General features: G+C 40.6%; 1 protein-coding gene across 20 annotated transcripts in view; it reads left to right on the forward strand.

Moving 5' to 3' along the window:
- Nucleotides 1-14,878, forward strand: part of DMD (dystrophin) — a 2,761,517-nt gene that overhangs the window by 2,494,846 nt on the left and 251,793 nt on the right. For all 20 annotated transcript variants that reach the window (XM_075590265.1, XM_075590266.1, XM_075590270.1 and 17 more), the window contains one exon: nucleotides 1,937-1,997. In XM_075590265.1, the coding sequence (XP_075446380.1) occupies nucleotides 1,937-1,997 (61 nt within the window). The remainder of the gene's footprint in view (nucleotides 1-1,936; nucleotides 1,998-14,878) is intronic.

The raw sequence follows: 14,878 nt of genomic DNA on the forward strand, positions 1-14,878 counted from the left end.
AGTAACTTTAAAAAACTAAGTATATAAATAAAAAAGTTAGATTAAGAATAAAATATACAATTTCCTAAATGATAGAAAAAAGTTTACGACGGGGAAAAGGTGGCACACAACCATAAAACGAGCACAGCTTTAAGAGATTTCTTAGCTAACTCGAAACTGGGGAGATTGACAGAGCACGACCGACAGGCGCTGGGCGCTGACTTCACATTAGAAGAGGTGTCCCAGGCCATTACAGAACTGAAACCATCAAAAGCACCTGCCCAGAGGGTTTCTCGGGGCTTTATTATAAGAAATTTGTCAAATCTCTGGCCCCAAGGTTGCTCCACATGTTCAATGCAATATTAGCAGGAGCTCCCATCCCCGGGGACATGCTGCGAGCGTCTATATCTCTAATACATAAACTGACCAGAGCCCAGGGACAGAGTCCTGTAAGAGTATCCGTTGTCAGTAAACAGGCAGAGGTCAGGGCTTGCGACATTGGTGCAAATTCCAGTAAACTGGAAAATGGTCAGGGCAGGCATAAGGCAGCGAGGTCGGGGTCAACAACAGGGGAACCCAAACAAATGAAAGGGTAAGGCGTGACAGCGTAGACAAACAGGAACTGCAAACGTAGAACTTTGCTCGTCAACTCCCACCAGGAACTGCAGCCTTATATAGCAGGCTACCAGTACACAAAATGGCCAGTTTAAGCAGAAAGGGCAAGCAGTCTGGAAAACCTGAACTGGCAGCAAAACCCGGCACGGATCGAGCAGAATCCTTACAAAAACTTACACAGAAAGCAGACAAAGAAAGTGAGAAAGTCAGTTTGTCTGTGAGGTGAAAGTAAGAATGCTGGAGAAGGAGAGAGAGGCAGAAAAGAATTGGGGATATCATAAGGTATTAAAGGAAAGTGATGGGAGGGAGAGAGATGAAGGAGAGGGAGAGGGAATAGGGGGTGGGAGAGAGAGAAGGGCTAGGGAGGGTGAGAGCAGGAGGGGAAGGGTTAGGTCAGTTTCTTAGAATTCCCAAGTAATGTCGGCATTTTCAGCTAGTATATAAATTAGGCAAAACCTAATTTACATTTCCTGCTTGGCTCAGATCTTGAGGTATCTAATCAATGTTCTGCACTGCCACTAGAAATTGTGCTGTACCTTAATATCAATGTGAAATACAGTAGAAGACACTTGTCTTTTGGCTCTCATGTGTTTGACAGTTTAAATGTAAAGTGCTTTTATTGAGAAAGAAGTGGCTGAAGAAATTAATGTCCCCCATTATCCTATGTGCACTGAGTGACTTCTCCATAACTTCTCCCATTTTTCCATGTAATCATTCCCCATGTGATTTGATGGGACCAGTAGCTCACTGCATTAAACTTAATACCGTTCTCATTATATTTGGATGTGGTAAATTGATGCACTAGTTTCAGAAAAATGTGTGTATTTGAATACAACTAGAGGGCATACTGGTATTGCTGATTGTTTGAATATTGAAATATATGTACATAGCTGTGTTTTTAATCTAGTGATCCTCCATGGGAATACACATCCAGGTGAGTTTTCAGTAACTAAATGTCGTACCAAACAGGCCGTGCAATTTTAGGAGAAGGGGAAAAATAATGAATTAAAACTAAAACAGTGGAAAGGACAGAGGATAGCAAAATTAAAACAAAAGCAGAATGACAGACATGCCACTTGTTCAGCCTTTTATCACTCCTTTAAGTTTAGTAGTGGGGGGGGGGAGGATTTGTATTTAATTGTTGGGGTTGAATGAATTCATCTTCACTCAGATTAGGGCAGAAATTTCAGAACTGCAGGTTAATCCTTCCTGCCTTCATGGACAAATGAACAAATAGAGCCATATCAGCCTGGCCAAGTGTAAAATTGTAATTCCAAAGATTAATGTTGCCTTTCCTGTTTGCTTTGAACTTGACCTGAGGTCTGCACTTTTTTTCCCCCAGCTTCTGTCCAGGGTCCTTGGGAGAGGGCAATCTCACCAAACAAAGTGCCATACTACATCAAGTAAGTGGCAATTTTCCTACTGCTTTAATGAGTGGAGTATATTCCGTATGACATCTGATGATTTATCATTTGCAAGTGTGAAAAAACAAACAAAGTAAAAATAAATTAGAATGGTGTTGATTTAGAAGTATACCTGTTTCGCCCATCACTTTAACTCCTTCTGTGCAATGGGGCTTGTAATGTCCACAAGCGCCACTGTGGCTGAAGTAGTTAGCTTTCTGTTTCATAAATACCAGCTAATGACATAGATAGCAGTTCAAGACCTGGAGAAAAGTACAATATAGCTTTCTAGCCACTGCTTTAAATCATGTGGCATCTGCTTAGTGACCTATATAAAATGAGTTGGTGACCTTGTTTTCCCCTGTGCAGATGTCTTCATTAAGTACGGTCATCACAGTTATTAACACAGTGCAGGCTTAGATATTGTTATTTTACCTTCGCAAAATGATGTAACCTCATTGTTCGTGGTGCTCTCTCTCGAGGTGTGTTATATAAAGCTGTATGATAAGACTGCTCGCACTGACGCTGTCCATTATGTTTCTACTGCCAAAACAGTTATCACTATTGTGCCTAAATAATTGTCTGTCTAAACGTTCATGTTTTTTAAAGTTTAGTGTGGATAAACAAATAGGGGGTCTATGTAGCAAGGCAACTCTGGGGCCAAACTTGAGCATTTTCCCTTCCATATCCGAAGTAGTGTGATGTAAGTCTAAAATTCTGCATCAGATGTAAGCAACTGTTCTTACACATGCCGCATTTCTTTTCTAAAGTGCAGTCCAAACACTCTTTTCTCTGCATTGATACATAGACCACATAGCTGTTTCGTAACACTGATTATATTGCTTCAGAGCTAGGGCCAATGGATTTGCTGTTCTGTTCTAGTATGTGCACTGCCACGGGACCCAGTGAATGTGGCTGCAGAATACAAAATAGCACTAGCATTTTTTTAAGACACTTATTATCTGTCAAATAAATGGGAACAAACAAAAACTCTGCAGCACTCAGCTAGAGCATGAAATGGGTCTCAATTGCCATGAAAAAAATAATACATTTGGATTATTTGTAACACTCTGGTAATTATAACAACAAGAACTGTTAGCCTTGAGGGAAAGCTATCTGATTTTACACACTGGGGACGACCTGTTGAATACATTGATGAGGATGTATTGATTCTTGCTAATAGTTCTCCTAAACAATAGAAACTGGATACCTACAAAGTAAAGAACAGCCTGTTTTCACTTTCTAGCTTTTACTCATATGATGATGCATTTAAAAGAAGTGCATAGTAACTGTTCTTGGGCCCTGTGTGTACAATTTACAACTATGATGAATTATGCCTATGTATACTGGAGTAGAAAGTCAATTAATTAAGGATTCAGTAACTATGGATAATTAATTCTACATATGGGAGCCCTACTGATTATCATCTGTTCCTGCAATCAGAAAATAGGTCAGAAAGAATAAATGTGACACGGGACCGTGTGGCAACTTTTTCAAGACAAAATTATATGAAATGTTGTTCACGATTCTCTTCCAACCTCCTTTGTGGCCAGAAAGGGCTTCAATAGAATACAATCTCTTTCACGCTCTTATGGGGAGTGTGGAGGCCTTCAGCATCTTGGTCTTGCTGGTCTCTCCAACTGAGTTTGCCTGCCCAGTACGGAGGCTGAGCATGCATGCCTCTGCCCTCCCGTTCACAAGATAGTCCACCCTACGTGTCGCGTGATACATAATCACTTCATCACCCTGACTGTTAAACTCAGGAACTTTCAAAAGAGATAGAAAACATCATTGCCTTTCTCCAAAATCTCCAAAAGGAACATTAACATTCAACTCCCCCCCCCTTTTTTCCTTCACATATACTCCTCACAATTGTTTTTTTTTCTTAGGCCTCGGACATGGTCAAAAAGACCGTGCTGTGGCGCGCTGAGCCGCGCTGAGGGGAAACATTATCCCTATCAACGCGGCTTTAGACGGCGCTTCCGCACACTTCCGCAGGCGTGCGGAGGCGTGTGGAAATGCAGGAGACAGGCAAGTTTAAATTTTGCCGCTGAGGGAAGCGCAGGGCCGGTCACGTGACTGCCAGAAGCCAATGGCAGTCCGTAATGTCGGTGCCGTGACTTGGTGCGCTAGCCCCGCCTCCCGCTCCGCCTCCAGGCCCGCCTCCCGCCCGCCTCCCACCCGGCACACAAGCGCGCTTGCTGGCGCTCATGCAAGGACAAGAAAAATCTCCTGCTTTTGCAGGAGAGCATGAGCGTCAGCGCTGCCCAGCGCCGCTCCCTGCACCATGTCCCACGTCTTATACTTTATGAACAGTCCAGCTACTATTAGTGTCCCTTTTTCTTTAAAAAAAAAGCCCACAGCTGATCTACCTGGGGCTCAATTTTAGCCTACAGGTCTCCACTATATGGTATTTATGTGGCTGCCCGCAACATTGTTGCTGTTTGTTCTTTGATATAGTTGTTTAAATTTTAATAGGGACACTATGTGGCTTTTTGGACACTATGTGGCTTTTTTGATACTGACCATGTATTTCTTATACGCATGCAGTTGGTGAGTATTATGCAGACCATGTCTTTGGTCACTATATTGTTGGGCATGTCCTGTGTGTATTGATTATTTCGTCACTATTTATGTGGTTTTGATCATTTATGCAATATTTTTTTATTCATTCAGTGGTTAGTATTTTCCTTTGCTTTATTATAGCCAGCTGAGTTTTTTATAGTTGCGCATGCGCGCACACCACCACATCTGATTGGGGATTTGTTTTTACAGGCGCATTGGAGGTCTCTGCTTACTGGGACACGGATGAACACATTCCTCAATCATTTCTATGGCAACTTAGGATGCCACTAGTGTTTGCGCTGTGCATATTTCATATAGCCAATAACATCACTCCTAGCCACTGTGTGTTGCAGAGGTTTTTGTAGTTGCACATGCGCATATACCACCGCTGTTTGTTTGTTATGCTTCACGCCATGGTAATCCGAGATCTCTGCCTTCTGGGACCCGGATCAGTTACTCAGCTCTATAACCATGACGCTACGGGACACTCTCTGTGTTTGCATCATGTGCATGCTTTACAGCCAATAGCGTGGCTCCTTACACAGCTGTTGACTTATTTGCTTGTAATTATGTACTCACCTGGTTTTTCGCGCGTTTTTTAATTGTTATTTGTAGGTGTGTCTTTTGGGTATAAATGTCACTGAGTCACAATTGTTCTCTGCACCCTCCTTGATAAAGATCTCTCTCCGGGATCGAAACGTTGATGATTTGAGCAAGTATTTGTGTACTTTAATACAATTCTTTATTTTGATCTGCTGAGTGCTTTTGTCTCTATACCTCTTTATTGTGGGTATTGTATGGTACTGCCTTGAGAAAGGTCCCCCTGTGAGGACCGAAATGTTGGCATTTGTGCCACCTACAGTACTCCAATACAATCTTTTTGAAAATTACCTCTGAGTGCTGTCTCGTTCCTACTGCGTTGCTGCGGCTGCACCACTGCTGTGAGGAACACCCCTGCCTGTTAACTACTGCTAAGGGACATGCACCTACCTTTTACTGCATACACGTGAGTGCCAACTACTCTCCATGGACTATATATATATATATATGTATAAATATATATATATATATATATATGTATATATATATATATATATATATATATATATATATATATAAATCATTTTTAAACATTTTGTGATATACCAAGATGCTTATTAGAGAATTTCACCTTGCTTCTCTTGCTGTCAATGTATCAAAAATTCTACTCCAGTTTTGCCCCATTTGCATCGACTTGCAGTTTTGTGACGATTCATACAATAAAAGCAGGTAGAAACACATATTAAAAAAAGCAGGTGCCAAAAGAAAAAAAATAAATAAACAGTTTTAAAAAGAAACAGGTACCGAATCTCTATTCATATTTCTCCCTTTTTGTTGCATAATATTCTCCACCAGGTCTAACATGGTGTAAATGATCAAATCTACTGATCTATTTTAAATGTGAGATGCTTGATTAGCAAGTGTCCTGTATTAGAGCTGCTATCAGAAATGGTGCAGTGCATCAATGCAAACTTTTCACTGCTTTGACATAGAGTCCCCACGGAGTGCTGCAATGCAACATGCCATTGCTCAATTACAATCTCAACATTATTGTGTGTTAATTTCCCATCATGAATTACTTTATGTTACTGCTGGATTGCAAGTTTGTGCTCACTGTGTGGGACACCTGGCGTAACTGTGGCTGCCATCCATGAAATATTGGTTCTGAAGCACATCTGTATATTTGAGACAATACTGACAGTGCAGGCAGTTGGTTGGTAACAATAGCTCTCCTTCAGCCCTATAAAAACAACTATCAATCACTGAATAACAATCTTGCTTCTCTCCCCCTACCCCACCTATTCCTCTCCTCTTCAAAATCAATGTGCAGGGCTATAGAGGTTGAAAAACAAAGTCAGCTTTTCTGAGCATCATTGAACTTCTTTGAAGTTATACGAGCAGTACAAGCTAATGGAAAAAAGCGAAAGTTTTATCATTGTCCCCTTGGGCAGATTTACGCGTACGTTACTTACTGGGCTTTCTGTAAGAAACTATAAATTAAAGTTTGCATAATTTGGTTCTTTTCCTTGTGTAAGCATTCAGTATTAGTGGATCGAAGAGTCAGATGAAGGGATGCAATATCAGAGATAATTACAGTGCTTTTTGTTGTTGCTTAGTAGATGAACAGTGAAATGTTTTGGAAATTGAGTTTTCCTCCCGTTGGCTGAAGCTCTGTCTGTCGAAACTTTTTAGTCCCCCGTTTTCTCTCTGAGCATTAGATTTCTGAGCATTTCGGTGTGTAAAGAAGTTAGACAAGATGATCAGATAAATCAGGAGTGTGCAAACTGGGGGGCGCAACATTTTCTGGAAGGGGCGCAGCGCTTACAGAGGCCCCGCGCTCTTCCCCAAAGCGTTTAAATGAAATGCCGGGGGAGAACGCGAGGCCTTTGTAAGTTCCATTACCGTGTTTACGGCGGCTTCTGGCGGCGCGTCGTGAAATGACGTTTTGACGTCAGAAAATGCCGGAGAAAAGGTAAGGGAGAGGGGGCGAGCAGAGGGGCAGAGCAGGCAGGGGGCGCTGACGAAAAAGTCTGCCCACCCCATGAGATAAACCACTGTCAATTGAACCTGGAAATGAAAATTAACTGCAGCAAAGATTTAGCTTTTATTTTTATTATTATTATTAATTTGTAAAGCGCCAACATATTCCGCAGCGTGGTACAATGGGGGTACAGAGATTTGATAATTACATAAACCGTTACATACAAATAAAGATAAAGATGCACAGATACAGAAGGTAATGAGGGCCCTGTTGGTGAGAGAGATTACACTCTAGACTTTTGTTTCAACTTTGTCCCACATATCCTCTAGAGTCTAGCGAGAATGAGGGACAATGTTGAAACAAAAGGTAAAGTGGCTGCTCATTGTGGGACTGAGTGTACCTCAGGGGGGAGTATGGTTCAGCTCGACAGCTAATCCCATTAAGGTTTAAGGGCATGGATGTTAGAGGGTGTTAGCATGGAGTTTGGTCCAGCCGCACAGTATTGTATTGTATGTCTTTATTTATATAGCGCCATAAATGTACATAGCGCTTAGTTGGTCGCAATAGAGTTAGAGGGGTGGTGGTAGATGTTAGGGGTTTGCCAGATAGGCTTCCTTGAAAAGGTGATTTTTTCAGGGACCTTTGGTATTTTCTTGTTGACCCCAGTTTAGTTCATTTGAAGTGTACATCTGCAGGACCTCCACATAAGGCAACAATAATATGCAGAGAGATCTCAGCTTGTTTTTCTATATTACTTGTTGGAATTGGCATATACAGCTTTGTGTCAGCTGAATTTTGTGTACACTTAAAATCTCTGTGGTTCAAAAGTCAAACTTAAAATCTCTGTGGTTCAAATAAATATTTCGCTGTTCCTTGCACCAATTGCAAACTTTTTTCCTGTCTGGAAACTGATTAAGGAGCCCCTGTGTTCAGATATGCCGTATGGCTATTTTATCTCTACAGGGTTTACAGAGCTCATTATAATATAACAAATCTGTGTGATTTGAGTCAAATACCTCTCTTGTCATCAAGGACAAACACAAGTGAAAATGTATATGAACTGTCATGGAGCTTTGTTTTTCATGTTACCCTATTTTCTAACAAGGTAGGTTGCTTATATACCATGTTACTAACTGTATAATTATGGGAAACAGCTGTATTATATGTAGGTCACTTATCTTAATGGATTGGAAGAGGTTACATAAGTCTTCAGATCCTTAATGTACTAATAATAACAGACAAGCTGCTCATTGTTTCTAGCATAAAAATCTTTAAGGCAGCCTGCATTCCAATTAAGGGAAACTGTGATCTGGATGTTTTCATGTAATGTACTAATCATGTGAGTTTAAAATATCCAGAAAGGGCTAAATATTAGTGAAACAACTTCATTCATACCAACCAATGGACTCAAATGGTTTTCCTCTGTGTGCGGTCATGTTCAGTGTTCTGCATCTCGCCGCTGTAAAGTTGCCACCTCTTGTGATGTAATTCATACATCTGCCTTTGAGAGGGGCCGAATGGTAACATCAGGAAGGAGAGTATGAAAAGAGCATCATTTTAATATGACATTTTCGTTTGAGACTAATTTTGTTTAGCAATAATGTATCACAAATGCGAGAGGCATCCATGCTGCTAAAAAATGTTGTTACATTGTATGTTGCTGTTGTCATTTGTGGAGACCGAGTTAAAAATGCAGTTAATTTTCTTGGAATGTTATGGGATCTGGAAATTCCGGTGTCATAAACTAAATTAACAAAGTGGCAATAACACTGACACCCATTTTCATTTTTTCTTTTTCTTAAATAAACAATGTTTTTGCAGGTGTTGCATGCTGCTCACATAACAAAATAAAAGAACAAAAAGCAGTGGGGGGTTTTTGAGCTTGGTCTACCTTTGACCATGCTATCAGTTGGTATAGTGGATTAAAGTAGAAGTCCCTGTTTTTTGTTTGTTATGTACCTGAACCAAGGGTCCCTAGAGTGGGGTCAGCCTGAGACATTTAAGTTTTTGAGGGGGTTGGGGGAGGGGGGGTTTCAGGATGCGACACAAAAAAACAACAAATATGGCAGCAGCGTCAACAATAGAAAGTAAGACGGTGTTGCAACTTTCTATTGGCCACCAGGACAAGAATATCTCTGGAAATTGGATATCAGGGCACTGTGGGTCAGCTCCCAGTTCTCCCCTCCCCACCAGCCTGCCCCTCCCTGCCCCTCCCTGCCCCTCCCTGCCCCTCCCCACCAGCCTGCCCCTCCCCGCCCCTCCCCACCAGCCTGCTGCTTTTATGAGCTATGTGGAATACTGATATTGCTACCATATTGTTTAGCTTTTGTCTTACCCAGTCAGGTTGTCTGATTTTATAACGGATTGTTAAACTCATGGAATGAGCACATTACTTACTAGTTGAAGCTTAATAGTCATGTTGCTAGCCCTAGTGAAGATAAGCATTTATATCACGCTTGGCAGTTAATGGACATTTTTGCAAGGACTGATCCTGTTGTGAGTAGTTTTCAGAGTTGTGAAGTATACTAGGAATTCACTTTTGTACTACATTTACATTTTGGGTTTACTTCTAGATAACATGCACAAACTTTGGAATAGAAATACTCTATTCAGCCAATTACCAATGGCCTTCCTTTTTTTCATGGCTTGTGATTATGACTCACTTATCCAACACTGATATGCTTCTAAACAGTAGAAAAGTTAGGCTATAAAATAACATTTAAAGGTTAGACTTTGCATTCATGGGTATCACTGTAATTTTCAATCCGTGGCTTCTAATATTTCAACTATGATAGCATAACTTTTTCATATGCTATTTCATCCTGTTTAAATTAGTGCAATATATATATAAATATGAATTAATTTGTATCTTTTTAAAGTATAGTCTTTTCTTTTAGCTGTCTAATCCATGTCTTAAAGCAGGGGGGTGCAAACTTTTTTCCCTGCGCCCCCCTGCCGGCTGTCCCCTCACTCCCGCGCCCCCCCCCCCAACCCCAACTTACCCTCGCACCGGCGTAATGACATCACGTTGCCATAGCAACGTGACGTCACATGACCTCGCAGCGTCATTTTGACGCCGCGTTGCCATGGAGACGCCGGGAGGAAGCCGCCGGAGCCACGGGTAAGTATGGTTTACAGAGGCCCTGCAGCTCCCCCGGCACTTAATTTAAGTGCCTTCGGGAAGCGCGCGGGGCCTCTGTAAACCCCGCGCCCCCCGTCGGCAGTCTCGCGCCCCCCCTGGGGGTCGCGCCCCACAGATTGCGCACCGCTGTCTTAAAGAACAATGCAATATCACTTTTTATTCACATCTACTTTCCTAAACTACAAAGCCTACTCTAGCATCATATAATTGAATGACTGTGTGCTTTTACTTGACCATACAGTATGAACCTCTGACTTAAAAGGCTTCCACATGTTATGTTGTCACATGATAGAAGTGCTGTAGATACAATTAGAGAAACGGTTATAGAACTTTACCAGAGGAGGGTGGAGCAGAACATGCATCTGTGAAAAGCGTAAATAAAAAACACAGTCTGAGGTTATTTTGAAACAGAATAACACGTGAATTTATTCAAGTCAAGTGCACAACGGAGACAGCTTCAAAACAAAAGCTCTCTAAACAATAAACACGGTATGCCATATATTTATACCCTAAATCCTAACGCTCCACCCCTTTATGGGGGGGCTTGCACGTCACTAAACATTACCTCATTTTGTAATACATAACAATACTAAAGCTGATGTCATTTTGTAATACATAATAATATTGTATAACTGCCTGTCAGCTAGAAACCATTCTGGGGTTAAATGGGATGTGCCTATCCTACCACCTGACATTTGTGTGAGAACTAGTTTCACTGCGAGAATCTAAGTTTATCTCATTGGTTCTCATAACCTTTAGCCTGTTTACTCTTTTAATTTGAAGCTGATTGGATGAGGAAGAGTCAATAAATTTAGCTAGGAGCGAAAAAATTCCCTTCTCTGCTTCACACATTTGTTTATACAGAAATGAAACACAGAAATGAAACACAGAAATTAGACTCACAAAGACAAGACAAGATGGCGGATTGAAATATTCACACAAAATGGCTTCATCCTAAATGCTGTTATGTTGTTATGCCAGACCCCCTAATATCTCATCTTTGTCACATCAAAGGAAGTTGGGATTCTGACAAGTTATAGCTGCTTTTGATAGCACTCTGCGTGCTAGCAGCTGTGTTGATTAACTTACTCCCCTAAGATATGCACACGTGGAGGAGTAAACCGAGGACACGTATTATATACTATATATAGAACAATGGTTGTCTATATTTTTGAGCAATCAAAGACCATATTGTTCTCACAGCCGGTGTTAAAGATTCCATTTCTCTATTCTGTGCACTTTTTGTTAAGCAATATTAGAGCCACAATTAAACCAAGTAATTGAACTATGTATAACTTTAAATTTTATATTTCTGGCGACAAAAAAGATAATATTTTGCCGGTTTCCATAGATAAGGAAAACTATTGTACATATTAGCCTACTTAACACTTAAAGTGCCATAATGAATATGATGTACCTGGTACAGCATGGGTACTGGTTCATTTTCTAAAACGTTATCGACCTGACGGCCCAATCAAAATGGAAGTGGAGACCCCTACACTTCCGTTTCCAGCATCTGGATACCAGACATGTCATGTGATCACTTATAGAGCAAACACATGAGCCAGAAGTGCCAGAGGGCCAGTGACATGACTCTAGTCTAAAGGTTAAGTGTGTGCACGAGGAATGTGAAACGCTCTATAAGTAGTATTGTAAATGTTCTTGCATATTGTCTGCCTGTAAGACAATTAGGACCATATTTAATAAGCAATGCTAAGTCATAAGGCAACCTATATTTTTTTCATCGCTTTTTTATTGTAGTTCTCAAACAGTGGTCCCAGGGTCCCAGTGGTGGCCCCTGAAGCCTTCCAAATTCACTTGTCAGCTCTCCTGCAGTTTGTGCATTTTTTTCACTACCAAAATCTGGCTTTTAGACACAAGTACAAACAACAGAGGAATATTGAGGTGGAGTCCCTCAATTAACTAGTGCTGCAGAGCATTTGACCCACTTGTGGAAATAAATTACTGCATCCGGATCACTTATTGTAATGAAAAGCTGTGTGGAGCTATGTGAATTAACCCCTAGTTGGAACACGGTCTGGCAAGGATAAAAAGGGTTGTCTGGGGGAAGTCCAGCAACTCTATGATCCAGTGAACATGGGGAAGCTCCCACTTTTAAGTAGTAGTCATAAAGTACTCACATGAGTCCATTTTCCATCCGGATCTGTGTGCTCCTTGCTGTGTACAGAGACAAGACGAAATCACCCTTGCCGAGGGGGAAGGGGAATCAGCGGGCACAACTGTGCAGAAAAAAGTTGCAAAAAGGCTGGGCTGGGTGAAACGCGTTAGAGGCGCAGGGGTCTGTTTCCCCTCCTCTTGCTTTTTAATCTATGTTTAAATAAAGTATTTTTATAGCCCAGTCCAGCCTTTTTGCAACTTTTTTCTGCACAGTTGTGCCCGCTGATTCACCTTCCCCCTCGGCAAGGGTGATTTCATCTTGTACAAGTACAAACAACGCACAGAACCCCAGCAAGCTCATTTTAGGAACTCCTGCGCCCCCACAAAATATAGATGTATATAAGTGTCATTAATTAGAGCTATTAAGTGTGGCAAATGTATCTGTATCGCTTGTTTTAGACACAAGAACGGTATTTTTCATATATACTATATGTAACATGTATCTAAATATATTGACTAAGTATAATTGCTCCATGCTATGGAATTGTTTGAGAACTCCTGGCTTCGTAAGTATGAGCTTTAATGTATGGTGCAGTTTCTTTGCTATTGATTTTACAAATGTAATAATGAATGAGACAATAATAACCAGTAGAATAACAATACTGAGTATTTATTCTCAGGGTTGCTTTCTGCCTGCTTAACTTCTCATATTGTCTCATCACCTATTTTTCTATCAATAAGCTTGTAACATAAACAGCAGAACAAGTAACAACAGGACTTTGAGAAGCCTCAAGCCACTGCAGAACGCTGCCACAGATATGTAGACCAGATCAAAAGGGAACATTTGAAACAATCAACAATGTTTCCTTTTGCTATATTTGAATGTCAAGTTGCAGCAGAAAAAGCAGTGGTGTTCAACATTTTTTTTAGTTAAGGAACACTATAATTTGATTGTGAAATTCTGGGGATCCCCAACCCTCTCTAATAGTGCGTCTGAGATCAGATGCATTGTAAATTCTTCTGTATTTGGTACAAATTACAAATAACCTGACAATTGCAGGGAACCCTTTAGGGATTCCTGGGGAACCCCCAGTTGAAAAACACTGAGATTAAGTCTTTAGTAAAGCCGTGAAGGATGACATTGCGACTTGTTGTTAGCTAGCGGAATCCAGGTCATTTAAACCGCCATTTTGTTTCCCCTTTAGGGGACAGGAACACTACTTTCACAATTTAGTATCTCAAGAACCAGGAGGTCCCTAGAGCTGAAAATAGCAGTATTCAGTTCTGACAGCCCCCTGCTTACCAATTTCATTGTAAAATAAAGGGGAGAGTTAAAACAAAGTTGTACGGAGGGACTGCTGCTTTAAAGTTGAATACATTTTTGTTAGCACAATTAAGGTTTCATTGCCCAGTGGGCCCAGCTTCTTTAATGTTTTGTCTCGATAATTCGGGCTCATTTGCATAGCAGAGCAGTAATACGCTTCGTTATAGTAATTGCGATAACTTCCCTTCACTGTCTTGCTATCACATTAGAAAACAACAGTTTTGAATATCAGCATATGAAAACTAAAGACAAAAAACAAATCCTAAATAAATGTGGCAATATCGAGGCCACCCTCTGTGAGAACGTGTCGGGAAGTGGAGTGCAGATGAGGCAAGGACCTGGGTAACTACAGCTTCACATATTGTATAGAATTGGACAGATCCCATAAGTAACATTCTTTGCTACTTGTCATTACTGACATTTTCAATGTATCTCTATGCTTCTTCACTGACATTGTATTGTACAAGAATAATTAGAACAATATTTTATGTCTCTGTGTGGTCTCTTGTTACTGCTTCCTGCTTTGAGTTGCCTTAGAGTTGCTAAAACATTATTTTGCTTCCTTTTTTTTAACGTGTTTATTTAAGGATTTAATTTATTATGAGAAATTTCCATTAAAATGTCAGGGTTTTTTTTTTGCACTCTAATCACAATCAGAGTGTATCTACAGTATCATTGGGAAAGACATTTTTTTTCTGATGCAGAATAGCCAGAAGTAATTTTTGAATTATTACAGTATTGGTGAATAAGTTGTGAGTGTTGACATTCAGGATAGTGGGGTTGCGACTGTCGTTTGTGTAAGACTATCGATTTGTCAAGAAATAAGAGTGGAAATAATTCCTATTCCGGAGAGCTTACACTCTAAGTTAAGCTTTCTGGGCTCAGTTTGTAGAGCAAAGCTGTAGTAGCTGTATTGGTTTGCAGTGATATATTTTAATTGTATTGTGTGTCTTTATTTATATAGCGCCATTAATGTACATAGCGCTTCACAGTGGTAATACATGTGGTAATCAAATAAATAACAGATAGTATAAATAACAGATCATGGGAATAAGTGCTATAGGCATAAAAGTAACATTAAGGAAGAAGAGTCCCTGCTCCGGGGAGCTTACAGTCTAATTGGTAGGTAGGGAGAACGTACAGAGACAGTAGGAGGGAGTTCTGGTAAGTTTGTCTGCAGGGGGCAAAGCTTTATGTAACATGTATCCAGT

The sequence above is a fragment of the Ascaphus truei genome, chromosome 3 (genome assembly GCF_040206685.1).
Source record: "Ascaphus truei isolate aAscTru1 chromosome 3, aAscTru1.hap1, whole genome shotgun sequence".
NCBI lineage: Eukaryota > Metazoa > Chordata > Amphibia > Anura > Ascaphidae > Ascaphus > Ascaphus truei.